Source organism: Geotrypetes seraphini, chromosome 1 (genome assembly GCF_902459505.1).
Source record: "Geotrypetes seraphini chromosome 1, aGeoSer1.1, whole genome shotgun sequence".
In the NCBI taxonomy this organism is placed as follows: Eukaryota; Metazoa; Chordata; class Amphibia; order Gymnophiona; family Dermophiidae; genus Geotrypetes; species Geotrypetes seraphini.
Genome location: NC_047084.1, coordinates 209264839 through 209289663, shown reverse-complemented (window position 1 = coordinate 209289663; position 24825 = coordinate 209264839). Strand labels below are relative to the sequence as shown.

Sequence of the window (24825 nt, the reverse complement as noted above, 5' to 3'; positions counted from 1 at the left end):
TAGGGCGGAGTTTATGAGTTTGGTAATAGCAGAGATGGCCAATGCGGGAATTTTCTCGTATAGGTAGTCCTCTAGGACTGTTCACCCTTGAAAAGAGGAGACTGCGAGGGGATATGATAGAGACTTTTAAAATATTAAAAGGATTTGACAAAATAGACCAAGAAACAGCATTATTCACTTTTTCAGATGTGACACGGACAAGAGGTCATAGACTGAAACTGAGGGGCAGCAGGTCCAGGACAAATGTCAGGAAGTTCTGTTTCGCACAGAGAGTGGTGAGCGCTTGGAATGCTCTCCCGGAGGAGGTTGTGACGGAGACTACCATTCTGGGATTCAAGCGCAAGTTGGATGCACACCTTCTTGCAAATCACATCAAGGGATACGGGAAATCAGGGTCTCCAACAGGGAGCACCTAGCTTGGCCTCCGCGTGTGCGGGTCGCCGGACTAGATGGACCTAGGTTCTGATCCGGTGAAGGCGTTTCTTATGTTCTTATGACCTTAGGAAATTGGAAGACTAGACATCCAAGTGGCAGATTAAATTTAATGTGAGTAAATGCGAACATAAGAATTGCCATCTCCGGATCAGACCCTGGGTCCATCAAGTCCTGTGATCCGCACACACGGAGGCCCCGCCAGGTGTACCCTGGCATAGTTTTAGTCCCCATTTCACTGTATGCTTCTCAAGGGAGATGTGCATCTAATTTACCCTTACCCATATCACTCTATGCCACTCTTAAGGAGATGTGCATCTAGTTTACCCTTAAATCCTAGAACAGTGGATTCTGCAATTACTTCCTCTGGGAGAGCATTCCAGGTGTCCACCACTCGCTGCATGAAACAGAACGTCCTGGACCTGTCCCCCCTCAGCTTCAGTCTATGTCCTCTTGTCCGTATCACACTGGACATTGTAAATAACTGCTTTCCCTGCTCCATTTTGTCGAATCCTTTCAGTATTTTGAAAGTCTCGATCGGATCCCCTCGCAGTCTCCTCTTCTCAAAGTGATGCACATTGGGAAGGATAACCCAAATCACAATTACTGGATGCTAGGGTCCACCTTGAGGGTTAGTGCCCAAGAAAAGGATCTGGTTTTCATTGTAGACAATACTGTGTAACCTTCTGCCCAGTTTGCAGTGGCAATCAAAAAAGCAAGCAAGATGCTAGGAATTATTTAAAAAGGAATGGTTAACAAGACTAAGAGTGTTATAATGCCTCTGTATCGCTCCATGGTGTGACCTCACCTGGAGTATTGCATTCAGTTCTGGTCTCCTTATGTCAAGAAAGATATAGCAGTACTAGATAAGGTTCAAAGAAGAGCGACCAAGATGATAAAGGGGATGGAACTCCTCTTGTATGAGAAAAGACTAAAAAGGTTAGAGCTCTTCAGCTTGGAAAAGAGATGGCTGAGGGGAAATATGATTGAAGTCTACAAAATCCTGAGTGAAGTAAAACAGGTACAAGTGGATTGGTTTTTTCACTCCATCAAAAATTACAAAGACTAGGGGACACTCTATAAAGTTACAGGGAAATACTTTTAAAATCAATAGGAGGAAATAGCTTTTTCACTCAGAAAACAGTTAAGCTGTGGAACGCATTCCCAGAGTTTGTGGTAAGAGTGGATAGCAAAGTTGGTTTTAAAAAAGGTTTGGACAGTTTCCTGGAGGAAAAGTCCATAGTCTGTTATTGAGAAAGACATGATGGAAGCCACTGCTTGCTCTGCATCGGTAGCATGAAATGTTGCTACTTTTTGGCATTTTGCCAGGTACTAGTGACCTGGATTGGCCACCATGAGAACAGGCTACTGGGCTTGATGTACCGTTGGCCTGACCCAGTAAGACTATTCTTATGTTCTTATGAGTTTGATTGCTTTGGTACCAGCTGAAGAGGGAGCTGTTCTCCACTGCAGAAGGAGAGAAGTTCAAAGTAGAGAATGACACGGTGACAAAATTCATCACCGTCCCCGCGGATAACCACGGGAAATAATCCCATGTCATTTTCTAGTGTCTATTTCAACCTCGGTCCTTCTACACCAGCATTCTTCAAAGCAAAGTTTGCGGGTCACTGGTTGTGCCCAATTATACTCAGATTCTTCCCTCTCTCCTGAAAGAATGACATGAAGATGGTTTCCCGCGGTTATCCGCGGGGACAGGAACGGTGATGAATTTTGTCACCGTGTCATTCTCTAGTTCAAAGTCTTAATGTGACATCCTTTTGCAGATTCGCAACTAATGGGAATCAACAGCTAAAGTATGGACTCCTGTGTATATTAACAGAAACAAGATTATCGATCTAATCTTTCATTATAGTTAAAATAAACCCTAGTTAGTTGGAAAAATAAGTACTAAATACAGTATTCAAATAGCGTTCAGTTATTTTTCCATAAGATATTTTAAAAATGTACACTTATTTTGTATTGTAGAATAAGCATGGAAATTATATTTGTGGCCTTCCAAATTGCTCTTTTAACAGCCAACTGAAGGATTTGTTGAGTAGCAATGACCGTGAACTAGCAAGCATCCATCGTCAGCTTGATGCCACTCGTTTAGAACTCTCAGAATTGGAACAATTAAGGGAAATAGCATTGAAGGAAAACAGAAGATTGCAAGATGATCTTGCTACAATGACCAGAGAAAACCAGGTATAAAAATAAAAAATGTTCTTTGAGTGCTGTTCAGTAGGTTTAATTTAATTTAATTTAGAACACCTTTTATTAAAGTGCATTAAGCAGAGAGCATAAGTATTAGCACAATGGCTTGATCTTTAGCATATGCTAATTAGCTTGGAATGGGGTAGGGATTGAATGGGGACAACACCTTGCTGTTAATACACTGTAACTTAACACACACTAGCCATTAATGTGTCAGAAAATATGAAACAGTCAGCACCTCCTCATTAGGTGGCATTAAGTGCAGTTGTGTTATCTGTATTGTAATTCATGGTAAGTTAACATTTATAGTGTATTAATTTTAGCTTGACAACTGTCCTCTATTTTTAGCTATAGTAAAAGAGGCCTTTAACTTTTTAATTGTCAGTACATAAATAGATCATGACAGTTTATAGCAGCATCAAATCAGTAACAAGATATCCATGAAAGAAAAAGCATTCATATGCCATATGCCTGTCCCATGCTTTCTTGAAACTAGGAAAACATAGTAAATGATGGCATCCAGTCTGCTCAGCACTCACACTCATCATCAATTGTGATTAAACCAACAATGAATGTGATATAAAATAAATATTTGTTTGTTTATTTATTTAAAAAATTTCTTCTCCACGTAGTGCTTAAGAAGATTACAGTAAAACACACATATTAAAATACATATTAACATAACATAAAGACAACATAGTCTCATCAAAATCTTGCTCAAACCTACACACATCTTGATCTTTATCTTTGTTTGGCATTTCTGGGATGTAGACCATAGAAGTCTGCATGCACTGTTATTAGATTCCAACTACTGGAATTGCTGTTGAAGCCTGCTCCAGTATATCTGAATCTATCTTATCATTTGTGGGTCACAGAATATACCAGTGTACCCAGCACTGTCCTCATGTTCAAGTACTGGAGTTACCATCGAAGCCCTCTTCAATCCATCCTTAACCGGATTTCTGTATCCAGGAAACAGACCATACAAGTCTGCCTGGTGCTGGCCTTAGTTTTTTACAGCCAGAGTCGCCATCTAAGAGCCATTTGACACATCAACACATATGCTGTCATTTAAACTGTTTTTTACACCATTCATTTTCTAATTAGAGAGCCTCTATGTTTATTGCACACCTTTTTGAATTCCATCACCGTTTTTGCTTCCCCATCTCCCTTGAGAGGAACTGCAGAAGACAAATGCAAATAGGGATGGAGGTGTGGTAGTCCCTGATCGATTTTCAGAGGACTGTTACTCTACCTCCCCAGGCCATTGAGCCCTTTGACTTAGTATCAGCCGTTTTCCCCTCCCTGTCAAAGAGTGTACTGGGTGGCTTTAAGAAATGTTCTTGATTTAATCAGACCATTTCAGGCTCTGATCCACACAATTGTTGTATGCTGTGTCTGGGTCTTGAACATCGGGATATTCACTGTGACATCTGTTCCCACATGCAAAAGAGGTCACTGAAAGCAAAAAAAAAAATTCAGTTAAAAAGTTTTTCGGTATCACATCAGCATCAAGCATGGCAGGAACTCGGAACCCAACATTCAGCCTGCTATCACGCCGGTGTCGAAATAGGCACCTTGTACATCAACACCACATACAGAGTGTCATGCATCTGGCTCCTTACAGAGGTAGCATTCTACATCATATTCATCTATGCATCAAGTATTGAGGGATGCAACACATAAGAAAGCTAAGAAGCACAAATTTCTTCTCCTTCTAGACATGGCACTGTGTCCTCTAAAGCAGCGACTTCCTCAACACCTAGTAAGTGTTGAAGCACTGAAGACCGCTTTCTTTTCATCCAACTGATGTCTCCTCTTAGGTGTGCCTCGACATCAAGGTCTCCCATAACCCGACATCCAGTACAGCAGACTGCTTCCAAGTTGATGTCTCCAGGAAGAGATCCAGGCTATGGTCAGACCAAAGCTTTCAGGGCTACTGCAGATGCAGTCTTCACAGGTGTTAAAGGCCAGCCCAAGGATGCAATCTCAACATCAAGCTGGGATGCATGACCTTGTCCTCAATTGACATTTTGATCAGGGCTAACACAGACCTGCTTGACACATGCATCATTGATATGGATCTCAAAACTTCTAATACAGAGTCTTGCCCTTCTCACATACTTGGACAACTGGTTGGTCAATGCTTCATCATTACAAATAACTCAAAAGTTTGTCTCCTGGAGCTGCTTGGGTTTAGCATCAACTACCGAAAGTCACATCTAACCCTTCTCAGGCACTGGAGTTCATAGGAGCTCTCTTGAATACTACACAGGGTCAAGCTTTTCTACCAAAGCAGGAAGTTGACAGTCTTATTCACCTGTGTTGAGCAGTCTCCATCCTTCAACATACTTCCACTCGTTAGATGTTACGCCTTCTTGGTCACATGGTGTTGAAAGTACATGCCACTTCATTTGCACCTCTTCACCTCAGAGTCCCACAATGGACCCTGCAGACCCAATGGTCTCAAGCCATGGTACATTGTCTGCTCCAATCCAAGTTACTGTGGACCTCTCATCACTCTCAATCTCACTCGAGGTCTTCCCTTCCAGCCCCTCCTCATCAAAATAAAACTGATTCTTTGGTGTTGGGATGGGGTGTATTCATCTGGATGGCCTCCATACTCAAAAAGTATGGTCTCACCACAAACAAACTTTCTATATCAATCTTCTAGAACTCTGAGCGATAGGCAACACTCTCGGAACATTCTAGAGCCATTTCTTCCATCAAGTAGTCTTTGTACAGGCAATCAGGTTGCCATGTTTTATCTGAACAAACAAGGAGGCTTGGGATCTCACCCCCTTTTCATGAAAGTAATCAAGATTTGAAAATGAGCAACTGCTCATGGCATACTTCTCAAAACAGTTTACTTAGCAGACAAACTGAACAGAGTTCTTAAGCTTCACAAATGGTCTACAGCGCAACCATTTTACATCTGATTTTCTCCAACTGGGGAACACCTGACATAGATATCTTTGCTTCCACTTGGAACAACTTCTTGCTCTGTTCCATGATTTTTGCCCCCAGTCACATTGCATCAGATGCTCTTGTCATTCATTGGGTAAACAGGTTCCTCTACATATTCCCTTCACTACCTCTCATCAGGAAAATTATATTCAAGCTTCATCAAGATTGAGGCATCCTGATTCTCATAGCATCACATTGGCCTTGCCAGTTTTGGTTTCTGCTCCTTCTAGAGCTCTCGACCAAGAAACCATACAAGTTGTAACCATTCCAAGCACTGCTGACCCAGAATGAGAGGGAGTCCTTCCTTCACCCCAACCCTCACTTGTTAACACTGTGGTTTCTTTCACCAGCCAAATAAATATTTTCTTCCTCTTGGCAGCAGCATCTGCTGTCATTGGAGCATCTAGAAAATCTTCCCCTCAGTGCTAGTAGAGGGCTTTGGGGTCCCCTCCCAAATTTCTGTCCTGGGTCCTACCCATGCCTAACACCAGCTCTGGCAGGACAAACATTTCAGTTCTTATATATTCTAATCACAAAATAGAAAATAAAATTATTTTTCTACCTTTTGTTGTCCGGTCATTATTCAAATCATGTTGGTTCCAGACTCTGGTTTCTGTTTGTCTTCTGATAACTTGCTTGCCAGGGTCTCTTGCCCATTTGTAGTTTTCTTCTTTCTCCATGCTAACCATCCATCTTCCATCTCTGTCCTCCCTTTCCCTTCCCTCCCCCGGAGGTCTGGCATCTTTCCCTTTTTTCATCTCCATCCCTGCAGTTCAGCATTTCTCTAATGACTGTTATCTCCACCCCCACCCACCCCTGTCATCCTCCAGTGAACCTCCCTGCATTCCTCTCCTCCATGGGATCTGATAAAGCAGTACTCTTGCACTCGCTGGGCCACCGGTAGCGTGAGTGAAGCTTTTCCTCTGCTACTGCTTTGCGCCAGGGCCAGGAAGCAATAGCAAAGGAAAAGCTTCCAACTGCGGAAGACAACATGTTTACTTCACTCATGCTGCCGGCGGTCCAATAAATGAAAGAGCAGCTGCAGCGATAGATCCCACCATTCCCAGATCCACCATCTCTCCTTTTCTCAACTTACCCTTTCATCCAGCATCTCTCCCTCCTTCCCTACCATCCTAGGATCTATCATCTCTCCCTTTCTCTTCCCAACTGCCCTTCTATCCAGTATCTCTATCACCCCTCCCTGCACACCACCCCTTAGGTCCAACTTCTCTCCCTTTCTTTTTCCTCCATCCAATTGTCCACCACTTATCTCCATCTCCTCTGTTTTCAAACCCATTATTTATTCCCCGTCACCTCCCTCCCTCAGTCCGGCATATACCCCTCTCTTTGGACCCCCTTCCCTCCCACCATTTCTCTGTGTACTTCTAATAGCTATACCAGGGGGCCCCCCAAAGGTCAGCATTCTTCCCCCTTCTCTCCACCATCATCCGGCATCCCCCTGGTCTCCCAGTCTCACTTTAAAACGAATTACAGCCTGCAGAGGATTGCCAGTGCACTTTCCCTCTGCCATGGTCTGCCCCAGACCAAAACAGGATGTTAAGTCAGAGGAGAGGAGGGGCGGGACTGTGACAGAAAGAAAATGCACCAGCAATCCTCCACAGACTGTAATTAGTTTTTAAAGTGAGACCTGGAGGCGAATCAGCACAAGCTTGTGGGTCCGGCGGGTCCGAATGGCTTCCCTCCCTCCCTGCCGCTGGCACAAACCTTGTAGAGCGAGCCATAGAGCACAGGCTTGCTCAACGATGCCCGTGGCCTTCTCTCTGCCGGGCTCCTCTTTATGATGTAACTTCCTTTCTTTGCGAATAAAGGAAGTTGAATCATAAGGAGGAGCCCGGCAGAGGGAAGGTGGTGAGCACTGTCCAGCAGCCCTTTGTAGAGATCGGCTCGCTCTGCAAGATGTGTGCCTGTGGTAGGGAGGGAGGGAGGGAAGCCGGCTGTGTGCCTGCGGTAAAGAGGAAGAGAAGCTGGCTGCAGCCGCCAGACCCACAAGCGAGGAGGAGTGGGCTGGAGCCCCTGGACCCATGAGTGAGTGAGGGATGGCTGGAGCCACCAGGTCCATGAGGGAGGGCCTGGAGCCACCAGACCCGTGATGGTAGAATATCAGGGAGCTGTGGTGGGTGGGGATCCCCACAGGAACAATACTTTTTACTTGTGAAAAAGTTTGTTCCCATGCCAGCAATGAACAGATATAAATTTTACCCGTTCCTGCAATTTTGCTGTGGTCACCCATGGGTACGGGTCACCGGGTCATTCTCTAGTTGAAACCCATTGAGCATAGGTCAGCCAGTGGTAAACCCAGCTTGCATCTTGCCAAGTTTCACTATTTCCTAAAATGTCAACATGCTGTTCATAGATGAAATGGATCACTGAAAATTTCTTAGCAGCTGATCTGGCATTCACCAGTCCTATATTTATTTATTTATTCATTCATTCATTCATTCAATTTTCTATACCGTTCTAAGGGACCTCAGAAAGGTTTACATGGATTTATTTTTTCACTGTCTGTCCTGGTGGGCTAACAATCTATCTAATGTACCTGGGACAATGAGGGGTATTAAGTGTGGTCTGGGGATCCTGGAAGTAGCTTTAGTTTGCAGTGAGGTGATCGTTTAAGTACTTACTCCTGATGGAATTCTGTGCATGCAAGATAGCAGTTCACTTAAACAATCAAGTCTAAGTTGGCACTGGAAGAGGAAGTGACCTGCTGTGCAGTGGTTCACTTCCTCCTTTACTGCCCTTGTCTGCACAGAATTCTAGGGGTCCAGAATAGAGAGCTGCACGGGAATGGGGACGACGGGAATCCCGCAAGACCCGTGGGAATCCCGCAGGTTCCCCCTTCGGATCACGGGGATCCCGTGGGGACACCCCTAGGGGCACGGGGATCCTGTGGGGATGCCCCTCGTACTCTCGGGGATCCCACGGGGTTTGATGCGAGACTCATCTGATTTTCCTACCTGCCCTTCTGTGAGGCTCCTCTTCCATTTCCTGCCTGCCCTGCTGCAGCACACATAGCCAGTCGGAAGTCTTCCCCAATGTCAGCGCTGACGTCGGATGGAGGGCTTAAGCAAAGCCCTCCCTTCCTCCGATGTCAGTGCTGACATCGGGAAGACTTCCAGTCGGCTGTGTGCGGCAGGGCAGGTAGGGAAAAGGCAGTGGCATACCAAAGGGGGGGGGGCAGTCCACCCCGGGTGCAGCCATGGGGGGGAGTGTGCACAGCCAGTCAGGTCCCCTTACCTTTATGGCGCTTCCTCCGACTGACCAACAACAGGCCCGGCAGACAAACCTCCCTGCCCTGTAGCCGCAAATCTAAATTACCTTCTTACAGCAGCTTCAATACTCCAGCTGCTGTAAGAAGGTAATTTAGATTCGCGGCTACAGGGCAGGGAGGTTTGTCGGACCGGGCCTGTTCTGTTGTCGGTCGGGTGGGGAAGCGCCACAATGGTAAGGGGCAGGGAGCGAGAAAGGGAGGAAAGGTGGAGTGGAGAAGAAAAGACGCTTAAGGGAAATGGGTAAAACTGAGGGGGGAGAAGGACGCTGAAAGCATCAAATTTCTGCATCTCAATGGCCACGAATTTGGTCTTGGAGAATGAGATGTACAATGTCCGCATCTATGAGACAAACTTGGTTTGTTTTTTTTGCTACATAGAGCATTATGGACCCCTGTTCGATTACAAAAATTGGATAGCTCTAAGTCTAATAGATATTGGCATTGTAATCTGGAAGCAGGGACATTAGATCATTTATTATTTTATTGTCCCTATATCATGGCTTTTTGGAAATCAATTTGGTCCCAAATAAATTGTTTATTAGAAAACCATGTAGCTCTATCATATGATACTATTCTGTTCGGTATGTCTATGAGAACAAAGAGTCAAATATCATCAAGTAATAACATACTTTTATTGATAATGACAGGAGTTGCCATGCAACATATCACTAGTAACTGGAAAAATTATAACAATCTTAATTATACATTCTGGTGGAATTCGTTGTGCCACATTTATAAAATGGAAAGAGTAATTGCTTTGCAGAATGGGAATTATAACAATTTTGGAAAAATCTGGGGTCCATTGGCAAAATATTGTAATGATTAGACATCATTTTTCACTGATAGTATATTTATACATAGGGGGGTTGGGGGATGATATGAATTTCTTTTTAAAGGTTAATTATTAAATAAGTTTATAATATTTATATGATATTTTTTTTATTGAAATATTTAAGGGAAGGGTGGGTGGGGAGGGATTAATTTATATATTTAGGATGATATTAGTAAGAAATTCAAGTGATGTGTTTATTTTTTATGATGTAATATTGTGTACTTATTGTAAGATGATAAAATGAATAAAGAATTGGGGAAAAAATTGCACCTTATTGTTTCCTGTTATGCACTTTGCAATTCTGGTATCCTTGGATGGTCCAGTTGAGGCAGGTTGCTATAGGCTTTTTCTTTTGTTGTCCTGGAGGAAGGTTAGATGTAAATATAGATCAAGCTCAGATCACTGGATATAAGAAGTGTATTGTAATGTAAAGGGAATATAAAAAATTACTTTTCTAGACAAAATAAATGAAAAATGTTTTGAAGAAAAACTGAAAACAGCATCAACACAGACCGAACAGACCTGCAAAAGTTTGAGTTCTAAATAAACAAAAAGAGTATTATTTTAATGTAAGTTTCAGGATCCTGATATTTATTTATTTATTTATTCGTTCAATTTTCTATACCGTTCTCCCAGGAGAGCTCAGAACGGTTTACATGAGTTTATTCAGGTACTCAAGCATTTTCTCCTGTCTGTCCTGGTGGGCTCACAATCTATCTAATGTACCTGGGGCAATGGGGAGATTAAGTTACTTGCCCAAGGTCACAAGGAGTAACGTGGGTTTGAACCCACAACCCCAGGGTGCTGAGGCTGTAGCTTTAACCAATATGCCACACTCTCCCCAGAGTTGAAGTAGGATTTGAACCTGGGTCTCCTGGTTTACATTCCACTGTACTAACCACTAGGCTATTCTTTAGACCCAGCCTGCATAACCTAGGGCAGTGATTCCCAACCCTGTCCTGGAGGAACACCAGGCCAATCGGGTTTTCAGGCTAGCCCTAATGAATATGCATGAGAGAGATTTGCATATGATGGAAGTGATAGGCATGCAAATTTGCTTCATGCATATTCATTAGGGCTAGCCTGAAAACCCAATTGGCCTGGTGTTCCTCCAGGACAGGGTTGGGAACCACTGACCTAGGGTACTGCATAGCCATATGAAAATGCAACAGACCACAGCAATCTCTTCCTTAAAGGATTTCAACAAATATTTTGTTTGATAAAGCACACGTCCTCATTGTGATCCTCTACTGTATATTCATACTGTTGTTGTCTCCTCTAAACTGTGTATAATCTCCTTAGGCAGTCTCCACTGAGTTGGAATCAGCAATGCATGAAAGAGAAGACCTCAAGTTACGAGTTCATAGTTATATCACTGAAGTTGCCAGAATTGAAAGCTTAATGGCTGCCAAGGTAAGTACTGTGTGTGAGATTTGACAATAAAATCCTACTTTTTAAACTACATTATTGGTGTTACTTTAAAACACCAACTGAGCCATTTAAAATGCTAAAATGCTTTGATATAAGCGACATACATATTAGGGCCAGTGGTTCTATTAAGGTAAACTGAAAAATACATTTTATTTATTGCTCAAATTCAGATTCTGTAGAGAATATTTTTTCTATTAACTTCATGAGGTCAATTTTATAATGAAGTATCATGGGTAAATGCTGACGGAAGAACTTATCTAGGAGCTATTTTATAAAGAAAATTAGGTGCCTGATCCCATACTAGCATAATGGAGTGGAAGAGTGGCCGAGTGGTTAGAACAGTTGCCTCAGCACCCTGAGATTGTGAGTTCAATGTAAACTGGTTGGACTGTGTAAACCACAGACAAAAAGCAGTATATCAAGTCATATCCCCTTTACCCTTTAATTCTCCTAACATGTGTGATTGCAGGTGTGGGCATTTACACCAATCCTAGAGGTAATGTAAATGTCTATACCTGTGGTTCTTAAACCTGTCCTAGGGGAGAGGTTCCCCAGCCAGTTGGGTTTTCAAGATATCTCTAATGAATAAGTATGAGGCAGATTTCCATGCCCTTCACCTCTCTTATATGCCAATCTGCACTTCACGGTTTTGTATGCTCTAAGAAGTTTGTCAACCAGTTGAATATAGTGCTCTGTAACTGCCAAGAAAATTCTCAATGACATTCTTGAATGCTTTCCAGGCAATTTTCTCTGTCCTGACTAACAGATCTTCAAATCTCTCATCATTGATGACCCCTTATTGAAATATCTTATATCTTGTGATGTAATTGCACTGTTCTCCATCGTATTAGTTTTGTAAACCACTAAATAAATCAGTGAACTGGTGTATCAGGTGCAATAAAACTAATCCAACCTTTTTTAACCCTTTTTGTGACAAATTGCTCATTTTGCGGTTGTAACTCTATTTGTATTAGGAACAAGAGAACAGAGACTTACTGGATCAGTTCCGAATGATGCATGGCCAAGCCGAAGACTGGGAAGTAAAGGCCCATCGAGCTGAGGGAGAAAGCAGCTCAATAAGACTAGAACTCCTGTCTGTTGATACTGATAGACGGCACCTTAGAGAAAGATTGGAACACTTGGATAATGAAATTCAAGAGGTAACAGCAAATTAGAAGGAATTATTTTCAAGATTAACTTGTTTATATGTTTCACACTGAAAGTGGTATTATGTTTTGTTTTGTGTTATTGGAATAAAAAATTTGAGCTGTGCTTATAAGTAAAGTTTGATAGTGCAGCTTGCTAGTTAAAGAGACATTATATAATCTGAAGATATAGTTTGAATTTTCCCTTCATTATGTGCTTTGTAGATATAGTTTGAATTTTACCTTTATTATGTGCTTTGTAATTTTCAGTCTTTAAATTTCCAAAAAACATAGTAAATGATAGGCACAGAATACATGGCCTTTTCAATCTGTCTAGCCATACCATCTGTTAATCTCTACTGTTGCTGCTGTCATACTTTCTTGAATTGAGATGGTCTTTTACTCCACCAGAAAACTATTTCACACAAGTACCATCCTTTCCATAAAGAAATATTTCCTTAAATTACTTGTGTCAATCCTTTTTCACCCTCATCCTATGTCCCATCATTCCAGAGCTTCCTTTCAGCTGAAAGAGGTCTACCTACTGTGCATTTATGCCACAGAAATATTTTAATGTCTCTGCCATCTCCCACCTTTTTTCCAAAGTATACACATTACAAACGTTGTGTGTCTACATATACATTATGGTGAAAACCTCTGGATTGACTACATACAATGTATATGTTTTTGAAGAAGCAGTCTCCAGAATTGTATAGAGTACAGTCCATTCTCATTATTCGCAGTAACACGATTCCCAAAAATGTTCCCAAATAACAAAATGCTAAGTCTATAGAAAATAGAGGATAGGTTTCAGCACTACACGTTGCACCTCAAAGCCGTGGAAAGTGAACAATGGATCCTATTAGGAAAATTGGGATAGGTCCCTGCATGAGACAGCACTTGGAGTACCTGTAGATGCTTGTAATTCACTCTCTGGATGCTTCAGGGCCATATCTGGAAGCAAATGCCAGACCGCAAAATGAAAGCAAAGAAAGCTGTTTTTATAAGAGCAGATCCACAAATACAGCAGTGCAAATGGAGAAGATCGGTCACAATCCTGCTGCCGTGATTAGCTGAGTGGCTACGGCAGGGAACACCCACCCCCTCCCGTGAAGTCAGACGGCAGGAAGGATGCCCACTCCCTCTTGCCACCCCCCCCACCCTCCCCGTTCACACACACACATACACCTGTAGATCCCTCTGGCAGCCCCCCTTAACCTGTAGAACCCTCCTGGCACTTATAACCCTCCCCCCCATTCATACATAAACCCACGCTGTACCTTTTCTGAAGGAAGTCCGACTGGAGGGATTCTTACAAAATGGGGGAGGGGCCTTAGGTATCTGGCCAATCAGTCTTAGGCCACTCCCATTGGATTCCTAGATGCACTGGGAAGGAGGCCTAAGACTCCTGTTGGCCCAAATGCCTAAGGTCCCTGTGGAGGTGGGGCTTAGGGATGCCAAGGGGTCTACAGGTTTGGTGGGGTGCCGGGGGAGTGTAGAATCAGGGCAGTTAGGCGGGATTAGGCGTTTGTCTGTTAGAGCAGACACAATTCTGTATAGGACGCCAGTCTGTGATTCTCAGCTGCTTCTTAGGTGGCTGCTGAGACCGGCGTCCTATACAGAATTTCCTCCATTGTGTCTTCTTGTTGCAGCACTACTTGTTCTGTTTCCCTTTTTTTTTTTTTTTTTTTTTTTTTTTCTGTTGAAGGCAGTCTGTTGTTAGGGAGTTATATTCCTCTCGCTTTGTAATAAGTGAGGAGGCCCTACGCAACAGCAGCAGGTAAAAAAACAGTTTTGCATGAGCACAGTAAGCCTACTCAAAGACTTCTGGAAAAGTTGCTGATGTAGCATTTCCAAAACCAGGCTCCCATCACTATGTCGCCCTTCTGTCCTTAAATAACACCTGCTTCAGTTAAGAATCTTTCTTTTCGTTTTGTAAAAGAAAATAAAACAATACTGTATATACAATAGACCACATCTCAGAAAAAAAACTTACTTTCCTTTTCATCAACAACAGATGAATCCAGAAAATTGTGGATTATAACCATCTAACCAGTAGGTGGAGATAAAGGACAAGAAGCTGAACTCTCATATAGGACAGGAAGCATCCTGGTCAGTCAGTATTCCTTTATCTCCTCTGAGGAAATTTGCTCCTGGTCTGAGTTTCCTAGTTCAGCTGAGCCAGGGGTTATTAATGCTAGTGCTGGTGACAACATTGGGGTACACCTGGTAGTACAACACTAATTCAAATACTTGGTATTTTTTTAATATAAACCTATCGACATTCCAGCTAAAGTAAATTACAGTGGAACCTCGGTTTGCGAGTGTTTTGCAAGACAAGCAAAACACTCAGCAAACTTTTGTCTCACAAACCGAGCACTGCCCCAATAAACGAGCACTTACAGCTGCAGGCAGCACCACTTCAGGGGGATGCCTCTTCTGTCTGCCGGCCAGCCTTCCACGTTGGGTGCCTTCCACACCATGTTGAAGAGCCTCTGAGCCCATGCAGCTGAGCGCCGTCCCACCTACACGTTGCGTATGATCACGCACAATGTCAATCATCAATGTTGTGCGTGATCATACGCAATGTACAGGTGGGATGGCGCTTGGCTGTGTGGGCTCAGAGGCTCTCCAACATGGTGCGGAAGGCACCTGATGTGGAAGGCTGGCCGGCAGACAGAAGAGGCATCCCCCTGAAGCGGCGCTGGGTGGATTTAAAACGAATGCTAGGAAGTTCTTCTTTACCCAACGTGTGGTGGACACCTGGAATGCACTTCCAGAGGACGTAATAGGACAGAGTACGATACTGGGGTTTAAGAAAGGATTGGACAATTTCCTGCTGGAAAAGAGGATAGAGGGGTATAGGTAGAAGATTAATGCACAGGTCCTGAACCTGTTGGGCCGCCGCATGAGTGGACTGTTGGGCACGATGGACCTCAGGTCTGACCCAGCGGAGGCATTGCTTATGTTCTTATGTTATGTTCTATGATGGCAAGTACTAAAAAACCTCTAAAGTCCTTTCCTGTCCATGAGGCTATGCAGGAACTGATTACTGCATGCACAATGAGACATAAGAACAGCCACACTTGGTCAGACCAATGGTTCATCTAGCTCAGTTTCCTGTTTCCAACAGTGGCCAATGTGGCAGAAACCCAAATAGCATCAACATTCCATGCTACTGATCCTGAGCAAGCAGTGACTTCCCCAATGTCTGTCTCGATGGCAGATTATGGACCTTTCCTTCAGGAACTTGTCCAAACCTTTCTTAAACCCATTGTAACCACATCCTCTGGTAACAAGTTCCTAACTATTTCTTTGAGTAAAAAAAATATTTCCTCCTATTTCATCGCATATCCTTTGGTTTTTGTACTTTTTGAAAGGGTGAAAAATTGATTCACTTATACCCTTCTACACAACTCAGGATTTTGTAGACCACAATTATGTCCCCCCTCAACTGTTTCTTTTCCAAGGTGAAAAGCCCCAACCTGTTTAGTCTTTCCTCATAGAAGAAGAGTTCCATCCCCTTTATCATTTTGGTTGCTCTTCTTTGAACTTTTTCTAATGCTGTTATATCTTTTTTTGAGATATAGCGACTAGAACTGTGCACAGTACTCAAGGTGAGCATTTTATTTATTCAATTTTCTATACCATTTTCCCAAGGGGGCTCAGAATGGTTTACATTAATTTATTCAGGTACTCAAGCATTTTAATCTGTCTGTCCCGATGGGCTCAAAATCTATCTAATGTACCTGGGGCAATGGGGGGATTAAGTGACTTGTCCAGGGTCACAAGGAACAGCAGGGTGCTAAGGCTATAGCTTTAACCACTGTGCCACACTCTCCTCCATTCATGCACCTTGGAATGATACAGAGGCATTATAATCCATTTTATTTACCATCCCTTTCCTAGTTATTCCTATCATCCTGTTTGCTTTTTTGCTGTTTGGGGCAATGGGGGGATTAAGTGACTTGTCCAGGGTCACAAGGAACAGCAGGGTGCTAAGGCTATAGCTTTAACCACTGCGCCACACTCTCCTCCATTCATGCACCTTGGAATGATACAGAGGCATTATAATCCATTTTATTTACCATCCCTTTCTTAATAATTCCTATCATTCTGTTTGCTTTTTTGCTGCACTGGGCAGTAGATTTCAGCATAGTGTCTACAATGTTTGATTGATTGATTTTTTTTGTTTGTTTTCCATCCCATCCTCCCCAAAGAGCTCAGAATGGGTTACAGGGTAACATACATAATATACAGTTTATAGGTTGCAGTTTGCCATAGTTACAATCCAAGGTTTTTTCAATACAAGTTTTTGTCCTGATTTGACACAAACTATGGATCTAAAACTATACATAATATACATTTTACAGGTTAAACTTGTCATAGTTACAATGCAAGATTTTCAATATAAGTTTTTATCCTAGCGTGACACATACTGAGGGTCTTGTATCGATATACATTTCCTTGTAATCGTGGATGGGGAAGTTAGGTGAAGAGGTATGTTTTTATTGCTTTCCTAAAGTTGAGGAGTCCTTCAAGGGATCTATTCTGTGTGGGCAGTTGATTCCAGTGAGTTGATATGAAGTGGGAGTAGGAATGTCGTTTGGCAATTTACAGTTGTAAGGCACGTCCAGGGGGCGTTTTTAGGCATATTTCATCCTGGGAGCAGAGGGACCTGTTCAGCATGTATGGAAAAAGCTTGGTTGTTATATATCTTAGCGCCATGTTATATATCTTAGCGCTAGCATCAGATCCTTGAAGACACAACATTTGGCTATGGGCAGCCAGTGAGCAGATGATAGAGCCTGGGAGACAGGGTCACAAGCACGGAGCTTTTTTAGAAGTCTGATTGCCGTGTTTTGTACACACAGGCAACGTAATATGTTCTTTGCTGTGAGACCATTGACTAGCACGTTGTAATAGTCCAATGGGAGAGGACTAAGGCATTGAGTAGCTGGGTGAAGTCAGATTCAGAGAAGTAGTTCCTTATTTTTCAAAATTGTTGCAGGTAGATGATACCACCTGAGAGAAACAGTTGGAAAGTGATAGTTCGGAATCGAGGAGTATTTCTAGGCTGCATGCTTGGTATTTTGCAGTTATGGTAATTGAATCCCAGCATAGCAAGGGCAGGTGTAGTTCCAGTTTGCGGGTCCAAAGGAGTTTCATTTTGGAAGCGTTTAATTGTAATTTGTTGATGGACATCCTGTTTTTAATTTCCAAGAGACATTTTTGGAGTTTTGTGTTCTGGGCGTGGCAGAAGGTTGAAGTAGGGCAGTACTATCCTACATAAACCTTTGTAAAAGGTAGAAGAAATTTGAGAGAGACTGACCAGAATCTGTAGAATGAAAAGAAGTCTCTGGAAGTAAAGTAGGAAGAGCCCTGATTGATCTGCAGAGGTGGTATCTTCTGCCTCTGTAGTACCTCCTTCTGCCTCTGTGAACTTTTACTTTTGGCGATGGAGCCAACTTTTCCTTCAATGATCTTCCTTGCAGCAATCTGCCGTTCTGTCTGCAGAGGTTGTCCTGCTGTGATGGCTGAGCTACCTTAATGACTATGATATTTTTCGCTCCATAAGACGCATCTGACCATAAGACGCAATCTAGATTTAAAGGAGGAAAACAAGAAAAAAAAACATTCTGAACCAAATTTTCCCTGTAAGGCTCTGCACCCAACTCCACACTCCATGCCAGGCTCTGTACCCTATGTCTCCCCCCCCCCCCTCAGGTGGTCTAGTTGTAGGCCGGGACAGGGCACAGAGCAGGCAGGCCTAGTGGCAGGCAGGCAGGCAGGCCTAGTGACAGGCAGGCCCCATACCCCCCACACGTACCCCCCAGTACCTTAAATCATCCCCATCCCCCAGTACCTTTTTTAATCATCCCCCCTTGTACCTTTAATCATCCCCCTTGTACCTTTTTAATCATCCCCCCCTTGTACCTTTTTAATCATCCCCCCTTTGTACCTTTTTAATCATCCCCCCTTGTACCTTATTAGTCAGCCCCCCTTGTACCTTTAATCATACTCCACTGTACCTTTTTAATCATACTCCTCCTGTACCTCTTTTTTTTTTTTAAACCCCGTACCTTTTTTTAATTCTTCCCTCCCTCCCTCGACAGCTCCTTACTATTTCCAGGCAGCAGGCTCATGAGACAGGAGCGCGGCGGTCAGGGCCAAGCTGAACACGCTCCCGCTTGGGCCCGCACTGCTTTCCAAATGGCTGCCAGCAGTTCTCGCGAGTCCTGCAAGAACTGCATCCAGCCATTCAGAAAGCGGCGTGGGCCCAAGCAGGAGTGTGTAAAGCTTGGCCCTGACCGCCGCGCTCCTGACTCATGCACCTGCTGCCGGGAAGTAATACAGAGCCGTCAAGGGAGGGATATACGCTGGACTACCAGGCTTAGTAAAAGGTATGGCGGCGACGACGACAGTGGCGGCGGGGAGGGTTGTTTTGTAATTCTATGGGAGGGTGCGGCGAGTGGTGCTGAAAGGTAGTGCGGCTGCGATGCGGGTGGTGTTTTATAATTGAATGAGGGGTGTTGGCGAGCGGTGCTGAAAGGTGGTATGGTGCAGGTGTGTGGATTTTTTTCAATTGTACGGGGCGGTGGCGGGCAGTGTTTAACAAGGCGGTGCAGCTGGTGTGCATTGGTTTGGGGTGTTGCAGCTATGTGGGGGATTAAAATTTTTTTACCTTCACTTCATAAGATGCACCGATCGAAAAATACGGTAATTCAATTTCTCCTCGTTTATTTTTCTTTTCTTCTTCTTACATTTGTTTTTGTCCGGTTATTGAGAAGATTTTATTTATATTTTATTTCTTTTTAATTTTCATTAATTTTCTTTTAAATTTCTAATTAATTTTTAATTTAATTTGCTCTTATTTTCTTCTCTTTCTTTTAATTCGATTTTAATATGGTCTACTCTTTTTTTCTTATTTGTACATAGTTCTCATCATAGTTCTTCTACCAAATGTTAATACCCATTTGTGACTATGGTTTGTTTTCTTAGATTCTACAAAGCATGTGTTCTTAGTCATATTCTCTAAAAGTTGTAAGCTATTGATTCTATAGCTTTGTGTTTGATCCTGTAACATGTTATTGACTCTGTAGCATGCGTATCTCTGTTCCAGAAAACTTTGTGTATGTATCCTTGTAACCCGTTCTGGGCTTCTGGGGAGGACGGGCTATAAAAACAAAAATAAATAAAGCCTGCACTGATTTATAAAGCCACTAACCCCCAAGCCTTGAAGGGAAAAGATAAGTTCCAGCTACCTGTTTACTGGATGCACAACAAGAAGGCTTGGACAACCAGAACACTGTTCCTTGAGTGGTTTCATCAATGTTTTGTGCCTGAAGTAAGAAAATACCTTCCAAGTAAGAGAAAGGAATTCAAAGCTCTGCTGACATTGGACAGTGCCCCCCCCCCCCAACACTCAGAACCACATGAGTTCCAGGTTGTCTTCATCAGTGTTCTTCAACCTTTTTACACTCGTGGACCGGCAAAAATAAAAGAATTATTTTGTGGACCGGCAAATTACTAGGACTAAAATTTAAAAACCCCGTTTACGCCTCATCTCAGCGAGCTCAGTCCCCACAAACCATCTAATCCCATCTGCACAAGCCGCAATTATGATTTTATATTGAACGTATTTTATTAAAGTATAAAAGAAACAATATTCTGAACAATTGTGATTTTATAAATACAAATATACAGAGCACGGACCAGCAAAACCCCTGTCTCCCCTCCCCTTCACATATATCCCCTCTACTATCAAGAAAACTGAACAAGCCAAGTTTATTATAGAATGCTACATAGAAATATCATACTAACAGAATACTGCAGTCCCCAGTTATGTCTCTAGCAGGATATATATTTCAAATCTGATATATTCTAATGACAAAATAGAAATAAAATTATTTTTTTCTACCTTTTGTTGTCTCTGATTTCTGCTTTCATCTTCTCTTCACTCTTTTCCTTCCAGCATCTGCCCGTTCCATCCAATGTCTGCCCTCTCCCCCTTCCATATGTATCTGACTTCTTTCTATGCCCCTCTTCCCTGTCCATCCAGCCTGTTCCTTTTTACATCATTCTTTCCAGCTTCACTGCCTTCTTCATTTTTATCTCTCCTACACCAGATCTAGCATCTTTATCCCTCTTTCATTTCTCTGCTGACCCCCTTTCCAGCATCAATGTCTCTCTACTTTCTCATTCCTCTCTCTCCCCTTTCCCTCATCTGATCTCTCCATTCCACCCTGACCCCCTTCCCCTCCTGTAATCTCCCTGCCAGCTGTTTCCTTTCTTTTTTTCTTTCTCCCTTCCCTCCTTCCTTTTTTTCCCTCCTCCCCTTCCAGCAGCATCTCTCCTTCTTCTCCCTTCCCTCCTACCTCTATCCAACATTAATTCTCTTCCCATCCCTTTCCCTCCTCCCCTCCCAGCAGCATCTCTCCTTCTTCTCCCTTCCCTCCTCCCTCTATCCAACATTAACTCTCTTCCCATCCCTTTCCCTCCTCCCCTTCCAGCAGCATCTCTCCTTCTTCTCCCTTCCCTCCTACCTCTATCCAACATTAATTCTCTTCCCATCCCTTTCCCTCCTCCCCTCCCAGCAGCATCTCTCCTTCTTCTCCCTTCCCTCCTCCCTCTATCCAACATTAACTCTCTTCCCATCCCTTTCCCTCCTCCCCTTCCAGCAGCATCTCTCCTTCTTCTTCCTTCCCTCCTCCCTCTATCCAACATTAACTCTCTTCTCTTCCCATCCCTTTCCCTCCTCCCCTCCCAGCAGCACCTCTCCTTCTAACTCTCTCCAAGTCCAGTAACAGCTCTCCCTTTATCCAGCAGCTTCCCTGCCTCCTACAATGGCTGTCTCCCTTTCCAGCAGCTCTCAGTACTTGCCTGCAGGAAGTTGCCGGTAAATCACTGCCCTGGCAAGTAGGAGAGCTGGTGGGAGGGGAGGAAGTCACTGTGAAGGCTCCCCAGGATCTTGCTCGCATACGCTGACCATCCCCCTCCACCTGCACCAGTATCTGCAGCTCTCTCCATTCTACTTGTAACTTCCCCACAGCCCTCTTCAGCAACTCGGCAGGGGCGGCGATCAAGACGGCTGCCGACGTCGGGACCTTCACTCTCTGAGTCCCGCCTATTTTGTTTCAACTTCCTGTTTCCGAACAGGTGAGACTCAGAGAGGGAAGGCCCCGACGTCGGCAGACTGTCTTAATCGCCTGAGGCTAGGAGGAACATTAGTGAGCAGGAACCACAGTCGGCATGAAATTTAACTGCCGACTTGATCTCGCCGGCCCTGCGCGGACCGGCAGAAATTTTCTGCGGACCAACACCGGTCCACGGACCGGTGGTTGAACTGTGGTCTACATGACCCCCAACACAACATCTCTCAACCAGCCTCTCAACCAGGGGGGTAATAAGGACATTCAAGCCACATTACACACAGTATTCAATGGAAAAGATTGTCCATGGAATGGAAGAAGAAGATCCCAATATAGAGAATATCATGAAAGCGTGGAAGGGCTTCTCTATTTCCAGTGCCATCAATGTTACTGAAAGAACAAGCCAGAGACAGTGAACTCGTGCTGGAAGAATCTTTGGCCTGAATGTGTAAAGGAATTCACTGTCTTTACCTCAGAGCCAGTCAAAGAAATTATGAAAGGCATCATGGACTTGGCAAAGAAGTTGGCTGGGGAAGGCTTTCAAGATATGTATCTGGGGGATATTCAAAACTTAATAGATGCCAGAGCTGACTAATTAACAGAAGATGACCTAATTGATCTGACTCATCCCGAAGGAAAGGCAATGCTAAATGAAGAAGAGGATGGAGAAGAAGTGCCAGAAGACAAGTTTACATTGAACAATATTACAGAGAGTCTGCATAGGTTCAGTGCTATCATGGACTATTTTTATGACATTGACCCATCCATGGTACCTGCCTTGAAGGTGAAGGAGTTATCAGAAGCAGCAATGTCAACCTACATGAATATATATAAAGAAATGAAGAAGCAGAAGAGCCAGACAGAAATCACAGTGTATTTCCAGAAGATACTGAGAGTCCCTGCCTCCTCATCCAACTCTTCCACATCAGCCATACATGAGGAGGCACCCTTCTGCCGCATACAGGATGATGAGAATAAAGACACCAATGATCCACTTCCACTGCCTGAGGAGGCATCTGGTGATCGCTTATTCTCTTCATCTCCTCCTCCTCTTGCACCTCATGTGGAACACGTATAGGATGACGAGGATGAAACACCACCTGAATAAGTGATCAGTATGTGTTACATGATTTAATGGAATTACAATATATGCTTTTACATGGTCAGTTCTATAATACAGTACTTGAATTATACTGCTAAAGTATACAGCACAATGCAAGAACTAGTTTATTTTAAATCAATATATGCTCGTGAATATGGAGGGAATATACATTATTTGCAAGGGTTGTACCCCAAATCTCATGAATATGAAAGGAAAAAGTTGTTCAAGGTTGTTTGGTTTGGTTTTTTTTACGAGGAGGCTGTACCCATAACCCCCGCAAATATGGAGGGAAACCTATATGCAGCTTTAGATGTTGGGGATGGTGCCAATTTTTAATCCTGTTCACAAAACATATAAACATGACAGCAGATAAAGGCCAAATGTCCCATCTAGTCTGCCCATCCATTACATTACATTACATTACATTAGTGATTTTTATTCCGCTTGTACCTTGCGGTTCAAAGCGGATTACATAAGAAGAGAACTGGACATTTCCAGGATGGTACATGACAATAGAGAATACAGTTTGAGGATAGAGACTTAATAACAGAATGATAGTAAAGACTTAATAACATCGGAAGATGTTTTGGACGGCAGTGTTTTGGTTTCTTGGGGGATGGGGTGAGGGAGGTTAGGTAGATTGTATATATTTTTTGAACAGCAGTGTTTTGATTTCTTTACGGAATGTCTTGAGGTCTGATGTTGTGGTTAACAATCTGGTGATGGAAGGTTCGAGTTTTGCAGCATGTGTTGCCAGGAGGCTATCATAAAGCTTTTTGCGGTGAGTACCCTTGAGTGGTGGGTATGTGAATGATGTCAGTGTTCTTCTTGTTCTGGTTGGAAGGTTACGGTTTAGGCGGTCATTTAGGTAGGTGGGTGCAGTACCGTTAATTACTTTGAAGAGTAGACAGTATAGTTTGAATTGAATTCTGGCTCGAATCGGTAGCCAGTGTGAGTCTAGGTAGGCATTGGTGATGTGGTCAAATTTTCCGAGTGAGTAAATTAGTCTAAGGGCTGTGTTCTGAACGGTTTGAAGTTTTTTGATCATGTTTGTGGGGCATGGTAGATAAAGGATATTGCAGTAGTCCACGAGACCTAGTACCAGGGATTGTACAATTATCCTGTAGTGTTCTTTGTCAAAGAATTTCCTTATTTTTCTTAAGTTGCGCATTGTGAAGAATGCTTTTTGGGTAGTTTTGTTGATCTGGGTCTGCATAGTGCAGCTTCTGTCTATCAGCACTCCCAAGATTCTGAGTGAGGTCTGGATTGGGTATTTGGTTGCTTTAATTTCTAGGTCTGTTATGGATGGGTTTTTGTCCGTTTCAAGCATTAGGAATTTGGTTTTGTCCGAGTTTAGTTTCAGTTTGTGGTTTGTCATCCATTTTTCTACTTCATCCAGAATTATTTCCAGGTGTCCTGTTGAGGTGTGATCTTGGATTTCAAAGGGGAGGAGAATAGTTATGTCATCTGCGTAGCTGAATGATGTTACATTTAGGTTGTCTAGAGTGGTGCCGAGGGAGGAGATGAAGAGATTGAATAGAATGGGCGATAGTGGTGACCCCTGCGGGACTCCGCATGGATTTGACCATGAGTTAGATTTCGTGTTGTTTGTCTTAACTCTGTACGTTCTTGTTTTAAGGAATCCTTGGAACCAATTGTAAACCACCCCTGAGATCCCGATTGCATCAAGTATCTGGAGTAATATGGTGTGATCGACTAGATCGAAGGCGGCGGAAAGATCCAGTTGGATAATTAGGATCCTGTGTCCTTTACTGAGGTGTTGTCGGGCTATGTCTAGTAGTGTTGCTAGTAGTGTTTCCGTGCTGTGGTGAGATCTAAATCCTGATTGAGAGGAGTGAAGTATATTATGGTCAAATAGGTAGTTGGTGAGGTATTGAGCCATAAGTCCTTCAATCAGTTTGACATATAATGGGATCGAAGCGATAGGTCTGTAGTTGGTAGGAGCGTCTATAGGGCCTTTTTGATCTTTCAGTAGGGGTGTGATTATGATCTCTCCAAGATCTTGTGGGAATTGACCTTCTATGAGAGGTCCATAAGTAACCATTATCTCTTTCTCTCTCTGAGAGATCCCACGTGCCTATCCCAGGCCCTCTTGAATTCCAATGTGAGAAGGTCATCGTCGGCAAACAGCAGAATCTTATATTCCCAGCCATTTTTATATTCCCAGAATTCTTATATTCCATTGGTTATTTGAGTATAGGGCAGAGTTAGTGGTCATATCAATTGATACCAAAAGAAAA

General features: G+C 43.2%; 1 protein-coding gene across 4 annotated transcripts in view; it reads left to right on the top strand.

Moving 5' to 3' along the window:
• CEP135 (centrosomal protein 135) overlaps nt 1-24825 on the top strand; it is a 307612-nt gene that overhangs the window by 237372 nt on the left and 45415 nt on the right. For all 4 annotated transcript variants that reach the window (XM_033944786.1, XM_033944776.1, XM_033944765.1 and 1 more), the window contains exons 19-21: nt 2469-2637; nt 11037-11147; nt 12140-12325. In XM_033944786.1, the coding sequence (XP_033800677.1) occupies nt 2469-2637; nt 11037-11147; nt 12140-12325 (466 nt within the window). The remainder of the gene's footprint in view (nt 1-2468; nt 2638-11036; nt 11148-12139; nt 12326-24825) is intronic.